The sequence below is a fragment of the Microtus oregoni genome, unplaced genomic scaffold (assembly GCF_018167655.1).
Source record: "Microtus oregoni isolate MIOR12 unplaced genomic scaffold, Mior012 000056F_ref0000123, whole genome shotgun sequence".
Lineage (NCBI taxonomy): Eukaryota > Metazoa > Chordata > Mammalia > Rodentia > Cricetidae > Microtus > Microtus oregoni.
The window spans coordinates 2,718,551-2,739,363 of NW_024543832.1; the positions used below are offsets into that span (position 1 = coordinate 2,718,551).

Below are 20,813 nucleotides of genomic sequence, written 5' to 3' on the forward strand. Positions count from 1 at the left end.
ATTATTTTCTTAATGAAGAAACATGTCAATGGCTGTGGTCATTGGTGAAGCTATTGCCACGGTATGTTATACACATCCTAAATCAGCATTGCTTCATTTAAATATGTAATTTTGAAAAGTTGTTACAAAAATAACAGACAAAACAGCATTCATAATGTCTGTTTCTGTGAATGTCTTAAGGCTAATCTTTTCTGTCATCTCAGTCTCAGAGCAACTTCCTGCTCATTCAGGGTTTTTGACACACTCAGGATGTGGTTGTAACACTGTGTCTTGCACAGAAATAGACTGCAGTGTCTTCAGATGTCAGACTGCTGAGCTCCATGTAGGCAGTGCTGGAGGATTTGTCTGCAGTCAGTTTGGCCTTGCCCTTGAACTTCTCATTGTAGTTAGTACTACCACTTCCAGGATAAATCCATCCAATCCACTCCAGCTCCTGTCCAGGCCTCTGCTTCACCCAGCCAATATAGTTGTTAGTGAAAGTATAACCTGAACCCTTGCAGGACAACTTCACTGAGGATCCTGGTTTCTCCAGTTCAGGCCCAGACTGATGTAGTTGTACTTGGGAGAAGACACCTGTGAAGAAAAAGAGAGAGTAGATTGTCAGAGACATTGTCACCTCACTCTCTGTCTTCTCCTCAAGTTTGGAATTGGAAACCCCTTACCTGTAGTTACTGACACAAGGAAGAGAATGATACAGCTCCATCCCATGGTGTGGACCTTGTGTGCGCAGTGACTGTGGAGAAGACACTGATCATTTGTTGTTCTGGGGTTTAGACATCCCTGTATTTAACAAAATATTCTAGGTAATTTGCATATTCAAGAACAGGAAACTTATTAAATAAGGACCTAGTCCAATTTGAGAAGGAGGTGGGGGACACTTGAGTCAAGCAACAGGATGGCGACATTTAAGTCCTAATCCTATCTGAGGAAATGCATCTTATCCCATTCCCTCCGTTCTGCAGCTGTTGTGGGTGTAACATCAGGACATAAATTCTCAATAGATTTCTGGCCTGAAGCAGTTGCTCCACTTTGTGACAAGCTTTTCAAAATAATTCACAGAAAGTGGTTATGACAATAATGGTAGTGATTGAAAATTTCAAAATTTGCTAAATTTTGAGATATAGCAGCCTACTTTTACATATATACTTTTAGAATTTTCCATAGAAGAAGGTTTTATACAAAAACTCGCTGAAATGACCTAAAGGAACATACTTCAGAAATGTTCGCACAGTGATGAGTAAAGTGGTATTATCAACCATAACTTATGGAAATAATCTTTATGTTTGTCATCATGATTGCAGCAAGAAAATAGAGCTATATATGTTCCACAAAAGGAATAGGTAATCTGAAAGAATAAGAAACTTATATCACCTTTAGGAAAATCTATGTAACTGAAGATAACTGTATTAATTAATATTTTCTCAGAAACATAGATACTATATGAAACTCTAAGTAGTTTTTGTATATTGAATAAGTACACAGTACTATTTTATGCAATTATCTAACAACTTAGAAATGAAACTGTCTAGCAGAATATAGCAAAAACAGGAGTGTCAAGAAAAGGAATGGTAGAAGTTATGGGAGAAATATGCAGTGTAAAATATACAGGTATGAAAATTCTAAATGTATATAAAATTATTATTTTCAATTTTCAAAATGATTTTCTCATTCTTTGCAATTTTCAATCAAGTTACTGTGATCATGTCTTTTCCCAACTATGTTCCTCTCACTTTCTTGTTGATGGAGGAAGGTCATTGGCTAATAAAGGCACTGCCCTGGCCCATTTTATTGGTTAGAGGATAGGTGGGAGGAGAAAACAGGACAGAACACTGGGAGGAAGAGGAAGTGAGGTCAGAGACTCCACAGCTCTCTCGGGAGCCGATGCCTCAGAGAGAGACGTCATGCCCCGCTCCCGGGATGAAGCTCTGACCCAGGATGGACTAGGCTCGAATCTCCCCGGTAAGCGCACCTTGGGGTGCCATACACAGATGATTAGAAATGTGTTAAATTAATATGTGAGAATTAGCCTAGAAGAGAATGGGCCAGGCAGTGTTTGGAGGAATACAGTGTCTGTGTAATTATTTCGGGGCATAAACTAGCCGGGCAGGCGGCCAGGGTATTGGGGACGCAGCCCCGCCGCTGCCCTTATTACTTCATCTTGTGATCTTCTAACAAGTCTCTCTTTTGTTTCATAATAACAGAGTGAGTCGAATCAGTTCTATCTATATACACTTAGGTGTTTCATTCCCTAATGCTGAAGGAGCCTCTAGAAACCTGTTGATATCTTGTGCTGGTAACTATAGCTGTTAAGAGTTTATATGTATAGTAGCTATGTCTGGTCCTCAAGACATTTAGTGGCTACACACTCCGTATTCTGGTTTTTAAATTTGATCCCTTTTTTTGTGAAGGTCCCTCAGTTTTAGGTGCAAAGTAGATACAGATGACTCATCTGTGAATGAGTACTCAATCTTCCACTCTTAGCAGCTTGACCAGGTGTGAATGTTTACATTAATTATTACCCACTGCACACAGAAGTTCTTGTGATCATGGCTGAGAACAGGACTAATCTATTTAATAATTTTTGCTTTGGCTTGGTTTGGTTTTGCTCTCTCTCTTTCTGTGTGTGAGTGTGTGTGAGTTTGTGTGTGTGTGTGTGTGTGTGTGTGTGTCTATGATTCTGTGATTTTTGTATTGTTTTAATCCTACTCTTTAAATCTTTTTTTCCCTTTGTTTTGTTTTGCTTATGTGTTTGCTTCTTACAGAAAGAAAGAGCTGGATGGTGGGAATGTTGGAAGGACTTAGGAGACGTTACAAGATGGGACTCAGTAATTAGAATATATTGTATGAAAATTTATTTTAAAATATACAAATAGCAAATGAAAACTGAATAAAATAAATAAGAAAATTTAAACATGTAAAAATTTAATAAGGAATCTTTACTGTGTGTGAACATGGAAACATCACATTTTAAACACAGCAGGTGCAGGTCAGTACAAAAGTAAGTAGGATATCACAGAGGATACAGAGTCAACCTCCACAACAACGTGATGTTTTTCCTAGGGATTCTTGGCACCATTGTGCCCCCGTCTGGTTCTGAGGTCAACTGCATTTTGATTTGTCATTGCTTACACTAAATTTGCACAGTCTCCCTTGAGCAGCAACATATCCCTGCAACTTCAGTGCTCACGGAGCTCAGCTGCAGGGAGAAATCTCTCTAATTTCTAGGAGATGCTTACTGGATATTTCAGAGACTGGTTTTAAATTATACCTTTATGATTGTCAATGTCCCTCTCAATGCCAGAGTCTTTGTCTCTTTAATCCATATGGGTTCACAGAGACATTCTCATCCTATAAAATATAGCTGACTATACTCTTTCTTCTATCTCAAGCCTATGTACATTTGTTAATGTTAACGCACACTGTGACCTTCTCAGAGATTTATTACAGTTTCAATCTTTATTGTGCATCTATAATCATTTTCTGATGAGAAGCACCTTTTTTAAAAATGCTAAGCGGCCATGGCTACGATCAAATCCATGGCCCTAAATGTTTGTTTTGCCCAGTCCAACATGGTGAGGGAATGTTCACTGCCAGCACCAGGGGCCATGCATACTGCACCAGCTCCAGCAACACAGTGGGTCTTTGTTGCCATTAAGCAAGTTGTAGCCCTCCGCTCAGAAACCCCATTTAAGGAATCCATAACTGGACCTCACAAAAGAGCCCTGCCTCTGCTTGTGGCCAGCAAACAGAGACTTTCTAAAAATAATACAGCTACCATGAAATTCCACTTGCCTACTGATTGTGTGGGTCTAGAATCTCTCTTTTTAAGCTTTCTTGGGCTTTATGTGGATGTACATTGTCAAACATTTGGATAACATTTGTAACTGGTAGCAGCATGTTCATTCCCTTACTGCACATTCATTTTCAACTGGCCATACCTGAAGAATAACACAGAAACTATATTAATTACAACACTGTTTGACCTATCATCTCAGGCTTCTTATTAACTAACACTTTTATCTTAAATTAACGAATTTCTATTATTCTGTATAACACCATGAGTCTGTAGTTTACTGGTAATGGTCTGGCACCTGTCTCTTCTAGTAGATACATGGCATCTCCCTGATTTGCCTACTCTATCCTTATATCTCTGTTTGGATTTTCTACCTTGCATTATTCTGCCATTCTATAGACTGAAATAGCTTTACCATCAACCAACAAAACAGCACATACACAGAAGGACATTGTTTGATGATGTGGAGTTTCTCTTTGAATGCTATGATTAAGTTTTACCACCATTGCTTAATAAAAAAGCTGCTTCAGCTTATATCAGGGCAGAATATAGCCAGGAAGAGAGAGAGAGTCGACAGAGTGAGGGAGATGCCACGTACCTGCCAAAGGAGAATGATGACAGCGAGAACCTTACTTGGTAAGTCGTAGACTCATGGCAATAAAAAGATTAATAGAAATGTGTTAGTTAAAGATATAAGCAAGAGCTATAAATACACTTGAGTCTTTGGCTGAAATTAATTATAGTTGTAATTATTATAGTTTCTGTACGGTTATTTGGAGCCAAGTGGCCCTGAAACCAAAGAGCAGACTCCACATCTACAAAATTGTGCCCAATGTGGGGCAACTACATCCACATACAAACCGATAGAGCTTATGAAGAAATTCTAGATGCAAAATAACAGTTAAGCACAGCTTCTTCATTAACCTATTTTAATAAAATGTATTCATAGCATCCAGAGTTGAATCCCACATCACTCATTGATTAATAGCATTCTCGTCCAACAATTACTTGTGATTTATTTCACAATTAAATTCTGTCTGGGGCCTGGTTTCACTGACCATAGAGGGAAAGCAGTTCCTTGTGTCACTATTTCTATATTTGATGCAACTGAACACCATTGAAGGGCCTGGGCACCACTTGCACTATTTCTCAGTCCCTTTGGAGATAGGTTTGCATCTGAAGCATGGGTCCTCTATTCTCACTGTGATTCTCTCACAGATAGTTTTCATCATGGTTTCTTCAGTGGTTAGATAACACAGTTGAAACAAGAACGAATTTAGATGAGTTTCTGGAGCTGTCTGGAATGTCTGCTAGACAATTTACCTGTAGAAGAGGTTACACATACCTGCTACAGTCCTTTTATTTAGAACACAATAAATCAGTATTTGTCATAACTAATTATGGATCACATAAACTGTACAATTAAAGAAGAAATGTCTGTGAAGGTTTATTACATGTGGACCCAATACTTCTATTTATATGGGCAACCTGATGACACAATTAGGTCACTGAAAAGCATAAAAAAGAGCTACAGATCTACAATATGTAATCATATGAGAATACTCATGAGAAAGACTTGGCAAATTGATTGGAATCTATAAAAGTGTAATGAAATATATATGAATCTTAGTGATTCAAAGAAGCCTGAGATCTCTTGCGTGCACTATAAGGTGTTAGGGCTCTTTTAAGGAAAATTGTAAATCAGCTGTCTGAGTGAACCTTCAGTTAAAGGTTTGCAGCCCTATTAGCTTCTGTACTCATTCATTGTGCTTGCAAAAATCTCTTCACTACTGAATTAGAACATTCAAAATTTTTCTACATATTGATCAATGTCCATGTTGCAGTTGGAGAAAAACAGGAGTGAAAGTCACTGGTATTTTATGATTTTTTTTATTTCCATTTTAATATAAATTTATTATTTTTAATAATAATTAATAAATTCTAGATGCAAAATAACAGTTAAGCACAGCTTCTTCATTAACCTATTTTAATAAAACATATTCATAGCAACCAGAGTTGAATCCCACAAGTGGGCAAGAGTTTCCCACTCTCTTCTCTTCACCCAATCCTTTCCCACATATATCTTTCTTCCACTCCTCCTCCATTTCTGTTAAGGTAGGTCTCCCATGAGTATCGCCAAAATCTTCCTTATCATGTTGCAGTAAGAGTAATCACCGTGAAATGTACTTTGACTGGGCAAGGAGACACAGTATGGCAAGTAGGGTCTGAAAACTAGTAAAAGAATTTGAGATAGTCCCTGTTCCCACTTTTAGGAGTACCACAAGAGGACCATGCTATCACACTCTAACATATATGCAATGGACGTAGGTCATTCCCATGCAGGTTCCAGCAATGCCAGCTCAGTCTCTGAGAACCCCTATGATCCCAGGTTAGTTGATTCTCTGACTTATCCTGTTGTATCTTGACTCTTATGGCTCCTACTTTCTCTTCTGTGGAATGCTCAGTGGTTCTGCATCTGTTTTTCATAAGCTGCTGGATAAAGCCTTTCTCACAAGAATTAAACAAGACATGAATCAATGAGTATAGCAGAATTTTAATTCAGGATTCATTTGCAAGTTCTAAGAATTGGAGAAGACTATTCATACATGTAAAAAGGTATTACTAGGATGAGAGTATCCATCAATACACAGCATTCAGATTTCTGGTGGAGAAGAACTCTGTGGTGGAAGAGCACACAGAACAGATCACTGTTCTCAGCTACCCTTCTCAATGACAAGCCCCAGAGACCATAGGTACCATTTGTCTCCATGATTCTCTTGCTTAGATATTTATTCAAATTGAACAGTCTTAAGAAAAACACTAGTTCCTGTGAAACACATGTATGCCCAAAACCATAGAACAGCTCATTGTGACTCTGTGGTTCAGTGTTATGCAACAAGCTGTGAGTACAGACCAGGGTATTGGGACTTGGAAAAACTCTGAATGTGGAACCTGTGATGAATGGTTTATCTCTGAACATACCCCTCAAATATCATGATCTGATGTACAAACTGTAATGATGAAATTATTTTACTAATAACAATTAAAAAAACAATTTTGGACATCTCCTGAGAATTAGACTTTGATATACTAGGTGATCGACCGCTTCTGCTCCAAGATATTGTCCAAATTGTAGTAGTAATCTGTGCATATACTATCAATATGGATATATGCATCAACTTTACTAGTATGAAACTCCTGTTCTCTGAATGTTTCATAAAGTGTGTCTAGAAAATTTCTATGCAATAGAATTAATTCTTAGAGATGTTATTCATTTTCTCAACACATGAGGAACAAGAGCAAGTCTGCATGCTACTATTCTCTGTCGGCTCAGCACTAAGGCAGCTTTTTGCTGCTTCAGAGTTCCTGAAATGCTTCAGATGTGTGTTGTGACACTGTGTCTTGCACAGTAATAGATAACAGAGTCCTCAGATGTCATGCTGCTGAGTTCCATGTAGGCTGGTGCATACACAGAGTGTGGGTCTGTCCTCAAACTGCTCTCTATATTTTGTTATACCAATGCTCGGGAGTATGTTTCCAATTCATTCAAGGCATGCATGTCTCATTTAAGAGAGGCTTCCTCACTCAGCTTTAGCTGCAAAAACCTTGGACCCCTTTTAAGAGGTCCTGCCACAAAATACTTAAATGGTATTTATGAATAGACAACACCATGTTTTTGGTGGGGTCAGAGACCTTGAAATTACATAGAGCTCTGGCAATAAACATGGCTCCATCCAGTACCTCTGCCATGAGGGTAAACTCTCAGAAAACTAATGAATGGTGTAGATCCAGCCATCAAAGCCACAGCTTTAATCCTAAACATATTGATCAGCAAATTTAAGACTCGTGTGGTGAGAAAAATAGAGTTATACAATAAAGAGAGATTCAGAGACAGAAAATAGTATGTTTAAAAATATATGTCAGCTTGGGAGAAAAAAATAAAAAAAGGATAAAGTCTTTTTTAAAAAGGAAGACAGCATTTGGGTATTACTGTGGGACAATAGTCTGTACCCTGCCACTTATATTTTAAATAAATGCTGATTGACCAATAACCAGACAGGAAGTAAAGGTAGAGCAATGAAAATTATGGGAAGAGAGAAACACATTCTGTAGTCATGACCCAGGCACAGAAGAAGTAAGATGTGAATGCCTCGCCAAAAACGGTACCAAGCCACGTGGCTAACATAGACAAAAATAATGGGAAAATATAAGTTATAAGAGTTAATAAAAAAGCCTGAGCTAATGAGCCAATCAGTTTATAACTAATGAAGACCTCTGTACATTTCTTTGGGGCTAAATGGCTATGGGACCTAGTGCGACAGAAAACCTTTGTCAACAGAATGTGGTGGAACACACCTTCAAACCCTGTAGTTGGGAGGCAGACGAAGGAGGATCTCTGTGAGTCCAAGGACAGCCTTGTATGCAGGGTGAGTTTCAGGGCAGTGAAAGATACACAGAGAAACCCTGTCTGAAAAAAATTAAAAATAAAAATAAAATAAAGAGAGTTTAAAATAAAGGCAGGTAAATATGGAAAAATACACAGAGAAACTGGATAATGTATGTTATTGTGTTGTCTTTAAAGTTTTACAGCTGAGGAAGAAACAACAGTTGCTGAATGACATTTGATTGTAAATGAAACTGAGATTAATACAACATATATAATTTGAAAATTCCTCAATTTAAAATACATGTCAAAAGATATGCTACTTTGGAGAAGAGGTTTTGCTTTTGTTTCCACAGGAAATAAGAGGGTGTGAATTCATTCTAGGTTAAGAAAAATCAGGTTGACCAAGGAAGACCCTATGAAAAATTTCCAATGGGAACAGATGGTCCAGAATATTCAAAATTTCAAAGGACATGTGTTGGAGTTTCCTCTGACTTTTGCATCCAGAACAGCCTCAAAACTGCTGGCTGAGATGATCAAGTCACAGAATATTCCAGTCATGACTTGACTATAATTTGAAGTTTTCTTTAGGTCCCCATAAGATTATCAGCATCCTATTCAGCAAGAAATAGCCTAAAAAACTATGCCCATATCCCCACAAAAAATGGATTATGGATGTTTGTCTTTCTTTAGAGTGTTGGTTACAAGTTGTTATAGATAATCGTCAGGAAAAAACTAAGCAAAGGAGATTAGATTCAGAGTTCTTGTTTTTAAAAAAAGGGGGAAGTACTGTGGGACAATGGTCTTGTACTCTGTAAAGATTTGTTACTTGTACTGGCTTAGTAAAATGCTGGTTGCCCAGTAGCCAGTCAGGAAGTAAGATGGTATGACAAGAACAGAATTCTAGGAAGAGGAAAGTCTCAGTCTGCAGTTGTCATCCAAACACAGAGGAAGCATGATGAGAATACCTCACCAGTAAAAGGTACCAAGTGAAGTGCCTAACACAGAAAAGAACTATGGGTTAATTCAGGATGTAAGAGTTAGTGAGAAAACTGAGTTAATAGCCCACCAGTTTATAATTAATTTAAGTCTTTGTGTGTTTCTTTGGGACTGAATTACTGCAGGACTGGGTGGGACAGAAACCTCTTCCAATACATAGAAAAATCTTTTTATTTATAACCAGACTCCATAATATAAATATTCATGAGGGGGGAATTTATTAGATCAACAATTGATGTTGCTTGAAACAGAACAGAAAGAAGATTATATATTAGCCATCAAGGTGGTGAGATCTGAGCCTCAAATCTGTCTGAGAAAACACATTTTTGCTTCATCACACACAGAGCTCTTCCATCCCACTGGAAATCAGTTCACCACAATACAAGTTCATTAATGTGAACTACACTCTAATGACTCAAGGGATACCTGAATCCCCTTAGGGTCAATAATTATATGTGATGTGAGCATGTCCAGTGAGATAATCCTGGCCCAATAAGACACAAGCACAGACATGAGACAGTTGTTCATGAAAACACCAATGATGAGCAAGACTATGGACACCTACAACATGAGATGAGAAATCTTGAGGATCTTTTTCCCAAAATGCTTCTCAGGGATCTGAAGCCCACATAACCTTAACCTAAGCTAATAAGCGGTTCATGTTTATACAGAGGCAATAGGAATGTAATGTAGCCTTTGGTGGGTTAACATACAGGTTCTATTTAACAAACAACCTCTATGGTGTTTTAGCATGGATATCTCACAAGTCAGCTAAACCATAAGCTCTGATTGTAATGATGTTGACAATGGAACCAGGGTCTGTTGAAATCTTAATGTAGAAATTCTGGTGCCATTTACTCCTTAGAGAATGGTGAGTCTACAATGACCCCTTCCAGTCTTAGGACCCTGTTTCTGTAACTTTGTCTATAGTGTCAGACACAGTCCTCTTATAATGGCTCCTCCTTCTCTTTTTCATTCTATAACTACTGGGGTTGAGCAGATATTTCATGGACAAATGACGACAGGGGTATTTCTCTTTTTGTATATTAATATTGTACTGCAGTGCCATGGATGGTGACACAAATGACCACTTTTATGAAAGCTATGACTGTATATTTATGTCTACATACCTCAGTTTTATTTCAACAATTTTATTTATGCAATTTAATGTTTAAAATTATTTTAAAAGATACACAAAAAAACTCTTTATACCCTTTCAGAGTTAACATCACATGCATAAGAACACAAGGTTGATTCTACTATTTAAAAATAACAAGATAAATAAAAATACTATTACAATTATTCATTGATCAAGTATAAAAGCACATTGAAAACTATATTCATATAGAGATGTTTTTGTTGAGGGAGTTTGTACAGACACTAGTGTTTTGCTTACCATCCAAAGAGAAGCTTTTGTTGCATTGGATTAATACAAAAATCTGTTATTATATTACAGAAATCTATAACTGCTGAAAATATGTTATATTGGAGTGCTTGATCCTAAAGTGACAGCTATATAAACTCTTTTATGTCTCAGAAAGCAATGGATTATAGAGGGCAGAAAACAAGTAAGAATAAAAAGATGAGGATTTGTCCATCAGAGGTATTTCCTATATATACTATAGCTATGTACTCAAGAAGTAACTATCATCATCTCTATGATTCCTGAAGGTTTGGAACCTTACAAGTTCATCATGGACAGTGGCAGAGACAGGCACCTCTCTGTCTGAATGACTATTGACAAAATGGTTGTTGGGAAATGGATTGCTATTTCTTCAGTCATATATCTACTGGTAACACTCCCAGTATATCTACGTGATAACACTCCTTCCCCCACCCAGTCAAGAAATTCAAGGTAATCCAATGGTCACATATAAAGGAAGAGAAAGAGAATGATGTGCAGCAAGAAAGAGAAAAGATGAGAAAGAGGAATCAGAGTGAAAGTAAGTAAAATCCTTTACACATGTTATAAAACTACCCAATAAATATTTCAAAGTTGAAAAAATAGATGTTTATTGATAGTAATTTCAGATTATCTTGATGTTGAGGTGTTCATCTATATAAGAGGAGGCAAGTAAAACTGTGAAATGAGTTCAAGGAGCAAATTTTCATATAACTAGGATTGCAAAGTATCTGTCACATATCTGACCAAGAAAACTCACATTCAATGTAAGGCATTCTTAGCATGATATCCTCCATATCACTCACAGATCATCATATTTGTCCATGGAGGGACAGCCTCCTAGAGGAATCTAAGTAAACACTGTTCAGTAAAGAGACATCCTAATTATGTTAATTTATGGATGTTTCCCTAGTGCCGTTACCATCCTGGTTATGGTTCATCACTTTATCCAAATCCAAGTGCTTTTCAGAAGCAGGCTGAGCCCCATGTACCCCATCGGCTGTGGGAGGTAATAGTATATCAGTGCAGGTTTCTGCTCTATAACAGACTTGTACTGTAGACATGGTATCAAGATTGGGGAAGGCTACGAATATGGGGTCAAGGATTGACTGTAAATTTCTAAACTCTCTCTCAGTTCTGCCATTAACACAACTTATTCTTCAAAGAAATTATGTGAAATGAAAATGACAGAGAAATTCAGCTGTCCAACAGTAATTATACTTAGAAGTCATTTCTTTCAGATTTTTCTTTTCTTTCATTTTTTCTCCTTTTGAAATAAATTTTCCCATACTATATATTCTAATTACAGGTTCCTTTACCCTGCTTCTCCTAGGTCCTCTGCACCTCTCCTCAGATACATAGCCACAATCTATCTATCTCTCAAAATACAAGCAGACTCCTATGGATTAACACTAAAAAAATCATAAGATAAATAAAAAAGGGAAGATTTGATTAAAATTTCATTTCTATCACATCTTATCCTTATATATATATAGCCCTAAAGAAGAGGACAGTGGGTTGGAGCACACAGAGTGTTTACTTGTGAATGAGGCTAGCACCTCCTTCAACTTTCCTCCCACTGAATTACTAACATTGCTCCTCTCAAGGGTCTTCACTAACCTCAGACTGAGGGAAAAGTCTATCAGAGTTTCCTGAGCTTCCCCAGCAACTGATCCTGGGGAGCACTTTTGGCCTCATAGACACTTTTTTGCATTTAGTTCAGTTAGGACTAGATGACTTACTTGTTTTAAGAAAATCAATAAAAGATGGGCATGCTTATTTTTAGAGACAGGATAAATTACTAGAGGTTATAATTACAAAGAAGATCCCCAGACAACCATCAGATAGAGAGAGCAACCTGATAACACAGAAAAAAAATATAAAATATGCTTCCTTCGGTGTTTCATAAGCACTCCCTGCTAGTCCTTGGTCCTGAAAGGGAGGTTTTTAATGGGGTCACATTGTGTCCCTTGCAAAGTAAGACATAGCTAAGTCCTCAGTTCTCAGCTTGTTCATTTGCAGGTAGACCATGCTATGAGAATCGTCTCTGGAGAAGGTGAATCTGTCTTTCACCGAAGCAGCATAATAGTCTGCATAGTTACTACTTATAATGTTTATGGCAGCAACCCATTCCAGACCCATTCCTGGAGCCTAATAGACACAGTACATGGCAGAGCTATTGAAGGTGAAACCAGAGACTGCATAGGACAGCTTCAATGACCGCTTAGGTCATTGAACCAGTTGTACCTCACAGTGTACAACTGCAAACAGAGACAATCATGATCAAGAAATTGTCACATCTACTGTCTCTCTCAATTATGTTTACTATTAATATCCCTTATTACCTACCTTTCAAAACAACAACTAAGAAAACCCATTTCTGCCCTAAACCATGTTGACTGTAATGATTTCAGTGCTGATCTCCAACTGGAAAGACAAAGCTAGAGTCCTCTGCCTGATCTGCAGGGTCAGGGCAGAGATGGTTTTCATGAACAGAGGAAGGCCATATTTGCATATCTTCCTCCATATCTTATGCTCTGATCTGTGAGCCTTTGAGACAACAGTTAATGGTGCAAAGGTTTAAAAGTAAATGAAGTAGCAAAGTGAGAATTTCATTAAAATCTTACTTATATTTCATTTGTAATAAAACTTCAGCAATTTTAGTTAATTTTATTGTTCTTTCTTTGCATATTCAGCTTTTATAACATTTCTTATGAGTAATTTCATAAGAAGTTTTAAAGTGAAAATAACTATTTTATATTTAGGAGAATTAACACAAAGCTCAATGAATAGTGAAAATATACAATAAATTGTCATAACAAAACTGAACTAAGGACATAGCACAGTGTGACTGTATCACTCACTAGGTCCCAAGACTTTCTCATCATAGAAAAAATAAAAATCATACCAAATAATTATTGTTCTTTTCAGAGATTATTCTTTGAGAAATAACAAAAACTCATAATAAACTTATATTCATATGTGTGTTGTATGTTTCTGTTTGGAGTGTGTTAGTTAACATACTGAGCAGTCATGCCATTATTATTTCAATTTCCCCAAACTAATAATGAGTTCCTTGTCTGTGGTTACCACAGGAAGAAGAATCTTTTACCAGGTCAATCATGCCATGGTTGTATAACTTTCCAACTCTCCGATTCCCGGAGAATGTAGGAGTTCCTTGGTGGTTGTGAGATCAGTCTCTAGAGGACTTTTGGAATCATTGCCCCTGTATTAGAAAGAAAAATTGGGTTCTAATTTTTCAATTTGGAGAAATTGGTTCTACTATTAAAGAAACAGTGTTTTTTATGGCTAAGTGGGCTTGGGGATTGTGGCATTACTGTGTTTGTGATATTCCCAGGTAAAGAGACCTTACCAAAGCAACAAAATGCCATAAAGTTATGTCTGAAATCATATCTGCTTTTGTACTCAAATGATCAAATAATTTTCCTTATGGATTTAACTTATTTGATGTGGTTACACTTGAGTAAATGACAGAAGGAAACTCTTTTGTTTTCTTTTTGATTTTTGAGACAGGGTTTCTCCATAGCTTTTGGTTCCTGTCCTGGAACTAGCTGTTGTAGACCAGGCTGGCCTCAAACTCACAGAGATCCACCTGCCTCTGCCTCCCAGGTGCTTGGATTAAAGGTGTGTGCCACCACCGCCTGGCCAGAAGGAAACTCTTGATGGAGGCAGCATCTACTCTTACTGCCCCTGTTGGCACCTGTTCCTTGCGGCCCTGATTGGCTGACGTGCCAGCACCACCTGCTGACCCACATTCCCTTGTATCAGGCTGATCTTGACTGGATTTGCCACTGAAATAGGATCTAGCTGATGTGTAGGAGTCATTCAGGTCTATAGCGTGGATATGGACTTCTGCTGTGTGGCTTCCATTGAGCTCTATGCTCCTTTGCACATGTAGATGATGTCATATTAGTTGATTTCTTCTCACAAGAATAACAAAACAATACTCAAGGAATTATTCTGATAAGATGTGTAACAAGCTGAAGTGAAGATATGTGCACATAAAATGAATGTGGATGTCTATTTTAGTCTCATTATATTTTTGAGAAATTGAAAATATTTAAATATATCAATTCAATCACACCAGGAATGACTGCCTGAAACAAAATGATCAATTTTATTTCAGCTGGCATAGAAGTAAAAAAGAGCAAAACATCAGGGAAAATTTCAGTTGATGTTTTCAAGTATGATTTCAGGGTCCAGGTGCCCAGCTGTTCCATAGAAAGAAATGTGTTATTGGCCAAGACACCTGCTGTTTCAGGCTTGTGCTTCATATCCAGTAATATCATGAATCCAATGAGGCTCTTGTAAGGGCTGACAAATACTTGTCTACAAATGTGTTTTCTGAATGTTTGTCTCTCTTTCCCAATAAAGCAAAATAGAAGTTTTTCAGCCTCCTAGACTTGTATTTATTTTATTTTCTTAATTTTGTCATACAATGTATTTTGATCATGCCCTAAAAATCCTTTCTCCATGTCACCCAACCTTATGTGTTTCCTTTTCTCTGTGTGTCTCTTTATGTCTCTCTCTCCACCTTCTCTGCATCCCTCTCTCTTTCCCTTACTCTCTTCCACCCTCTCTCTCTCCATCCCTCTCCCCTTCCCTTACTCCCCCCCTCCATTCCTCTCTCCTTCCCTTACTCCTACTGGTACGTCTATTATTCTTTCTTGTAATTGTTCTAGTCTTTAGAATCCTGGGAATGGCGATTCACACTTAAGAATAACCACCACCACCCAAGTATTCCTACCTGGATATTGATCTTTTGTGCTGGGTAGGACATTAAGAAGTCTTCTGCATGGGGAAGCATGCTGGCAGGAACAGAAAGCTCACATTTTCAAATACAAGCTCAAAGCAGAGAACAAAATAGTGGAGAGGTTTATGCCTCGATGCATGTGAAAATACTCTCACTCTGCCTCTAGTACAGTATTACAAAGCAGTTTTTACAGATCTCAGAAGTTCATTGGAGATAAAAACATGTTGTTGCAATTGTTTCTGGGTTCAATGAGAAGGCCCTTCACAGAGTCTGGGCCATACTCTCTATTACTATCAGTAACCCCTGAGACCTACCCTAGTTACTTTCCTGGAGCCAAGCATACACAGATAATCAAGTAGCTTTACTAATGGTACAGAAACCTCAGATTGCACCAAGCATCCCCAAGACTCCATCTGATGCACCTATCACTGGACAACTGCAAAAGAGAAGAAACCTGGTTAGAAAAGTGCCACATGTGTGTGCACTCCCTGTCACTCATGTTCTCTCACAGACTCAGCATTTCTAAATAGACACAAACACTTGAAACGTAAACGAGGAAAACCCAGCTGACCCTGAATTCCATGGTAAAGGGTCTGTGTTTAGCATTGATTACTAGATGAGAAAACCCAGAAATTCTGGGGTTGGGTCTCATTCAAGAGCCACAGAGTCATGACTGGGATGGTTTTTAAGAGCTGATGAGGAAGCATTTGCATGTTCTTTTGCTATAAATGGAATTCTTGGGTGGAAGCTTACAGAAACAGTTACTAGTACAGATAACATACATGAAATAAAAAAAAACTGGTGGTAGGGGGCTGGAGAGATGACTCAGTGGTTAAGAGCATTGCCTGCTCTTCCAAAGGTCCTGAGTTCAATTCCCAGAAACCACATGGTAGCTCACAACGATCTGTAATGAGGTCTGGTGCCCTCTTCTGGCCTGCAGGAATACATGTAGACAAAATATTGTATACATAATAAATAAATAAATAACTATTTTAAAAGAATAGTTTTTTTTAAAAAAAAAAGAGAAAGAAAGAAACTGGTGGTAATTATTGTGTTAAATCATCATGTGTTTTTACACTTTACCCAGAATGCTTCTCTTCTTTCATTCCCTGCTTCACAAAAAATAAAATAAATGAAATATGTATACATGCAAGAGGATAAATAGAAAATGGTGGATGTTGAATTCAAATATCCAAATTAGTAAACTGATTTGGAGATATAACTTGGTAGTCTAAAATACATAGAGCTCTGGTATAAATCTACAACACTGTAGAAATCTAATTAATGAAATGTAGATTGATTAATAATATAAACAATCAGAATATCTGAACTTTCATATGTTTTTGAATATTTTAATATGGGCATTTTTTGTGTAAGCATCCTTAAGAATCAAGTCACTCTTTATATTGTCTTCAGCGCAGACACAGGCCTATGTCTGCAATCATCACAGGGTGGAAAGGAGTCTGTACTCTGAACTCTAGGGCTAAGTTCTAATGTTCCAACATTCTCATGTCTACCTGATGACACATGCCCTTTCCATAGTGGCCATGGGCTATGACTCAAAAATTAAAAAAAAAATTGTGATAGTTACCTCCATGAGAAAAAGCATTGCTTTCTATATTTTCAATGGAATCATTCATTTTTTGTAAGACAAAGTGCATTCATTTGTGATTTGAGAGTTCCTGAGGCATCTGTTTCTGTGATATATGCCCGGGAGAATGATATAGCTTCAGGGAAATAACTGCATTTGTTCACAGTTACTACTGCTTTGAGCCCCACAGGAAAACAGCTCAGAAAGCAAAGGTCCTCTGGGGTTTTCATTTGCTCCTCAGGTTCCTGGCCTGGCTGAGCTCTGAGCATCCCCTGATGACCTGCAACCTCCAGAAACAGGATAACTCTTGTCTGGGCCTCTGCTTTCATTCAGTAACTTCAGAGTCATGCTCCCATCTGGGGCCCATCAAGGTCTAGACTGTGGATACTGGATAGCCTCTCCATGACCGTACTTGTGTTCTAGCATCCTCCACACATGTATATTGGTCAAACACAATGATTTACCACCACAATTATTGTGGGAGACAAAAAATATAAATAGGCAGAGGTAGGCGGATCTCTGTGAGTTCGAGACCAGCCTGGTCTAGAGAGCTAGTTCCAGGACAGGCTCCAAAGCCACAGAGAAACCCTGTCTCGAAAAACCAAAAAAAAAAAAAAAAAAAAAAAAAAAAGCCGGGCGATGGTGGCGCACGCCTTTAATCCCAGTACTCGGGAGGCAGAGGTAGGCAGATCTCTGTGAGTTCGAGACCAGCCTGGTCTAGAGAGCTAGTTCCAGGACAGGCTCCAAAGCCACAGAGAAACCCTGTCTCGAAAAACCAAAAAAAAAATAAATAAATAAATAAATAGGTACACAGTGTGGACATTAGATTGCTCTCTCAGATATATGTAGATTTACATAAGAACATGTACACAAACAAACTGCACATAGACATTCACAGTAGCTTCTTTCATACTTAGAAATAGGATGTATTGAAAATATTGTACAACTCTACTAGCTTGTAGAATTGTAGGTTATACAAAATTATCTCATTTTCATTAAACTGATCCCAAATGTGAAAAGATCCAAAGGCATAAAAGTGATTAATGAGCTTTCATCAATATTTACATAATTGTGAGATGTTATATGATCGTCAATCGAAACATTTAACACATGTCCTTATATCAATCAATACTCTTCTTTTCTAAAGCCTCTTAACCTTGAACAAGTCAGTGAAAGGAGGTCAATTTAAATAAAAGATATCTTGAGAACTGAAGTGAAGTCTTCTTAGCAAAAAGATAACCAATCTCTTAAAACATACTACCATGTTTTCCTGAGAATTCTGACATTGAAGGGCCTAAAAAGTAAGTATGCCATCACTGATATGAACTCTGATTAACAAAGGCTGCCATCATTCTGGACAATATGACTGGACCTTTTCTACCCATTCATCACAATACCTCAGTGCTTCTATGAAGAGAATAAGTACTTATTCAACTGAATAAAGTACTACTGACAACAAATAGATTTTTCTGATGCATGATATGAAAGACATGCACTTTCTGACACTGGACTTCTGCCCTGAGAAGTGCTTTAGGGAGAAGTCCACTAGTCTGGATACATACATGGACACATTTCAACAAGCCTGTTTCTTCTGATGAATTTAAATGAATCTCCTCACCACATGGAGCCTCCAGACTAGAGAGGTCTTTGGTATTAATCACAGAAAGTAGACAATGGGTCACTAATAAGGGCCTTTCTCCTTCTGTCCCTGGAAGACAACTGCAATCCACTATTATATTCAAATGGTAGTTTTCATTCATGAAAAGACTGAATATATTCTAATGGAAAATGAGTCTGGGTGATTCATATTATGTTGATTAGTCCTACTATGACAGCATCCATATCAATCACACTGTATTCCTATATGTCATAGATGTGTGCTCTAAACTACAGGAGCATTTAAAACTGGTCACTGACTTGAATAAAGAGATGTGACCTCAATTTCAAACCCTAGAAATCTTCAAGTAGTGTGGGTATCCATGTTGGTTTTGTCCACCATTCTATCAATAGCTAAAAGCGCACAAGCATGACACCATGTATCCCATGGACCATTTGGGATGATTTTCATCAGTACAAGTCCATGCTCTATAATAGTCTTTTGTTTTCAAGGTTGTAGTCTGTTTTGTTTAGTTTTTTTTTTCTTTTGAGAATTTGTTGATAAACTACAGTGCCCTGTGCATGCTTGGCATTTTTCCTCCCGAGTTACTTCTAACCCTATCTTCTTAATCTCAAATTTGCACTTCTTCATGTGTCTGAGGAACCAATAGTACATGTGAAAAACATCCCCTTGATTGTTTCTGTCTGCCCAAAAAAGGAAGCTTCTTTTATAATTGGGAAGAGCTACACTTTCATATGTATTAAGTATAGGAATTTAAAATGTGGGGGGTATTATCACCCTATGTAGAGTCACTTCATTTAAATTATTTACATTGTAAATACACATATATTTGTGAGAGTATATGTAAATGAATCTTAAGTAAACTAAATTTGAAATTTACTTTGGTTTCCTTAGTTACTTGCTGTATTTCTTGTTTGCTTAGGTAATATTGTATCCTTCTGGAGTCTTTGATGGAGTTGAAGAATAGTTATAGTTTTCCTTAGTTATGATAAAGATAAAATAGATGTAAATATTGTAATTTTTACTTGATAACTGTTTTGTTATATGTAATTTTGCTATTTTAAAGTTAAAGCCTTTCCTTTTTGTTTAAACAGAAAAAAGGGAAATGATGGAGGAAGGTCATTGGTTAAGTAATGAAGAAACTGCTTGTCCTCAGAGGTTAAAACATAGGTGGGTGGAGTAAACAAAACAGAATGCTGGGAGGAATAGGAAGTGAGCTCAGACTCGACAGCTCTGCTCTCTGGAGCAGAGGCCATGCTCCCCTCTCCCAGGCAGACGCGAAGTCACTGCAACCCAGGATGGAAGTAGGCTAGAATCTTCCCGGTAAGTCCACCTTGGGGTGCTACACACATTATTAGATATGGGCTAATCCAGGTGCGAGAGTTAGCTGAGAAGAGGCTAGATATGATGGGCCAAGCAGTGTTTAAAAGAATACAGTGTCTGTGTAATTATTTCGGGGCATAAGCTAGCAGGCGGCCGGGGTGCTGGGGATGCAGCCCTGCTGCTCCTATTACAACACAGTGTTGTGATTAATATAGTTTCTCTGTGTTTATTTGTGTCTGAGTGGCTGGGAAACAAATGAACAGTCTCCAAGTACAGTTACCCTCAATGTTTTTTATACCTCTCCTTTTCGTGTTTCTCTCTTTAAAACTTTCTCCTCCTACCATTAGCAGATAAATACCTACCCGTATTTTCCCATTCTCCTGGTCATAATACTTTGGTCCTCTTATCTACTTCTCTAGAACTTCTTCTCCCACAGATTTCTAAAAACGTGTTTCTCTTTGTTTTCCTTGATTTATACAATAAGAGATATCTACACAATCACCAAATGATACACAACATTCTCAACAGACACAGAAGCTTCTCTAAAATGGGTCACATATTGGGACACAAAACAAATCTTAACAAATTAAGAATAATGAGGCCAGTCTGCACATCCTATCTATTCACAATGCAATGAAGCTTAAAATCTTCATTGAACAAAGAGTAATTCCACAGTTTCATGGATGTTAAACAACTGATTACTGATCAAGGGAAGAAAAACAAATTTTAGAAATTATTTTTTTTAATTTCCTAGTGTTTAATGAAAATAAACACATAACAAAACCTTTTGGACTTATTGGAAGCATCAAAGGGAAAATTTCTAGTTTTGTGTGTTTAGTTGATCTCTGTCTGTTTAGATGATGGATGATATTCTGTAATGAGTCTTTCTCAAGGACACTGGTCATTCTGAAAGGCAGAGGCTATGCAAC

The 20,813-nt window shown here is 37.6% G+C and overlaps 1 gene segment (V, D, J or C); it reads right to left on the minus strand.

The window, feature by feature from the left end:
* Positions 1-244: 244 nt before the first annotated feature.
* LOC121438529 lies at positions 245-740 on the minus strand. The segment is given in 2 exon segments: positions 245-573; positions 663-740. Coding segments are annotated over 2 exon segments (375 nt in total).
* Between the last annotated feature and the right edge of the window lie 20,073 nt (positions 741-20,813).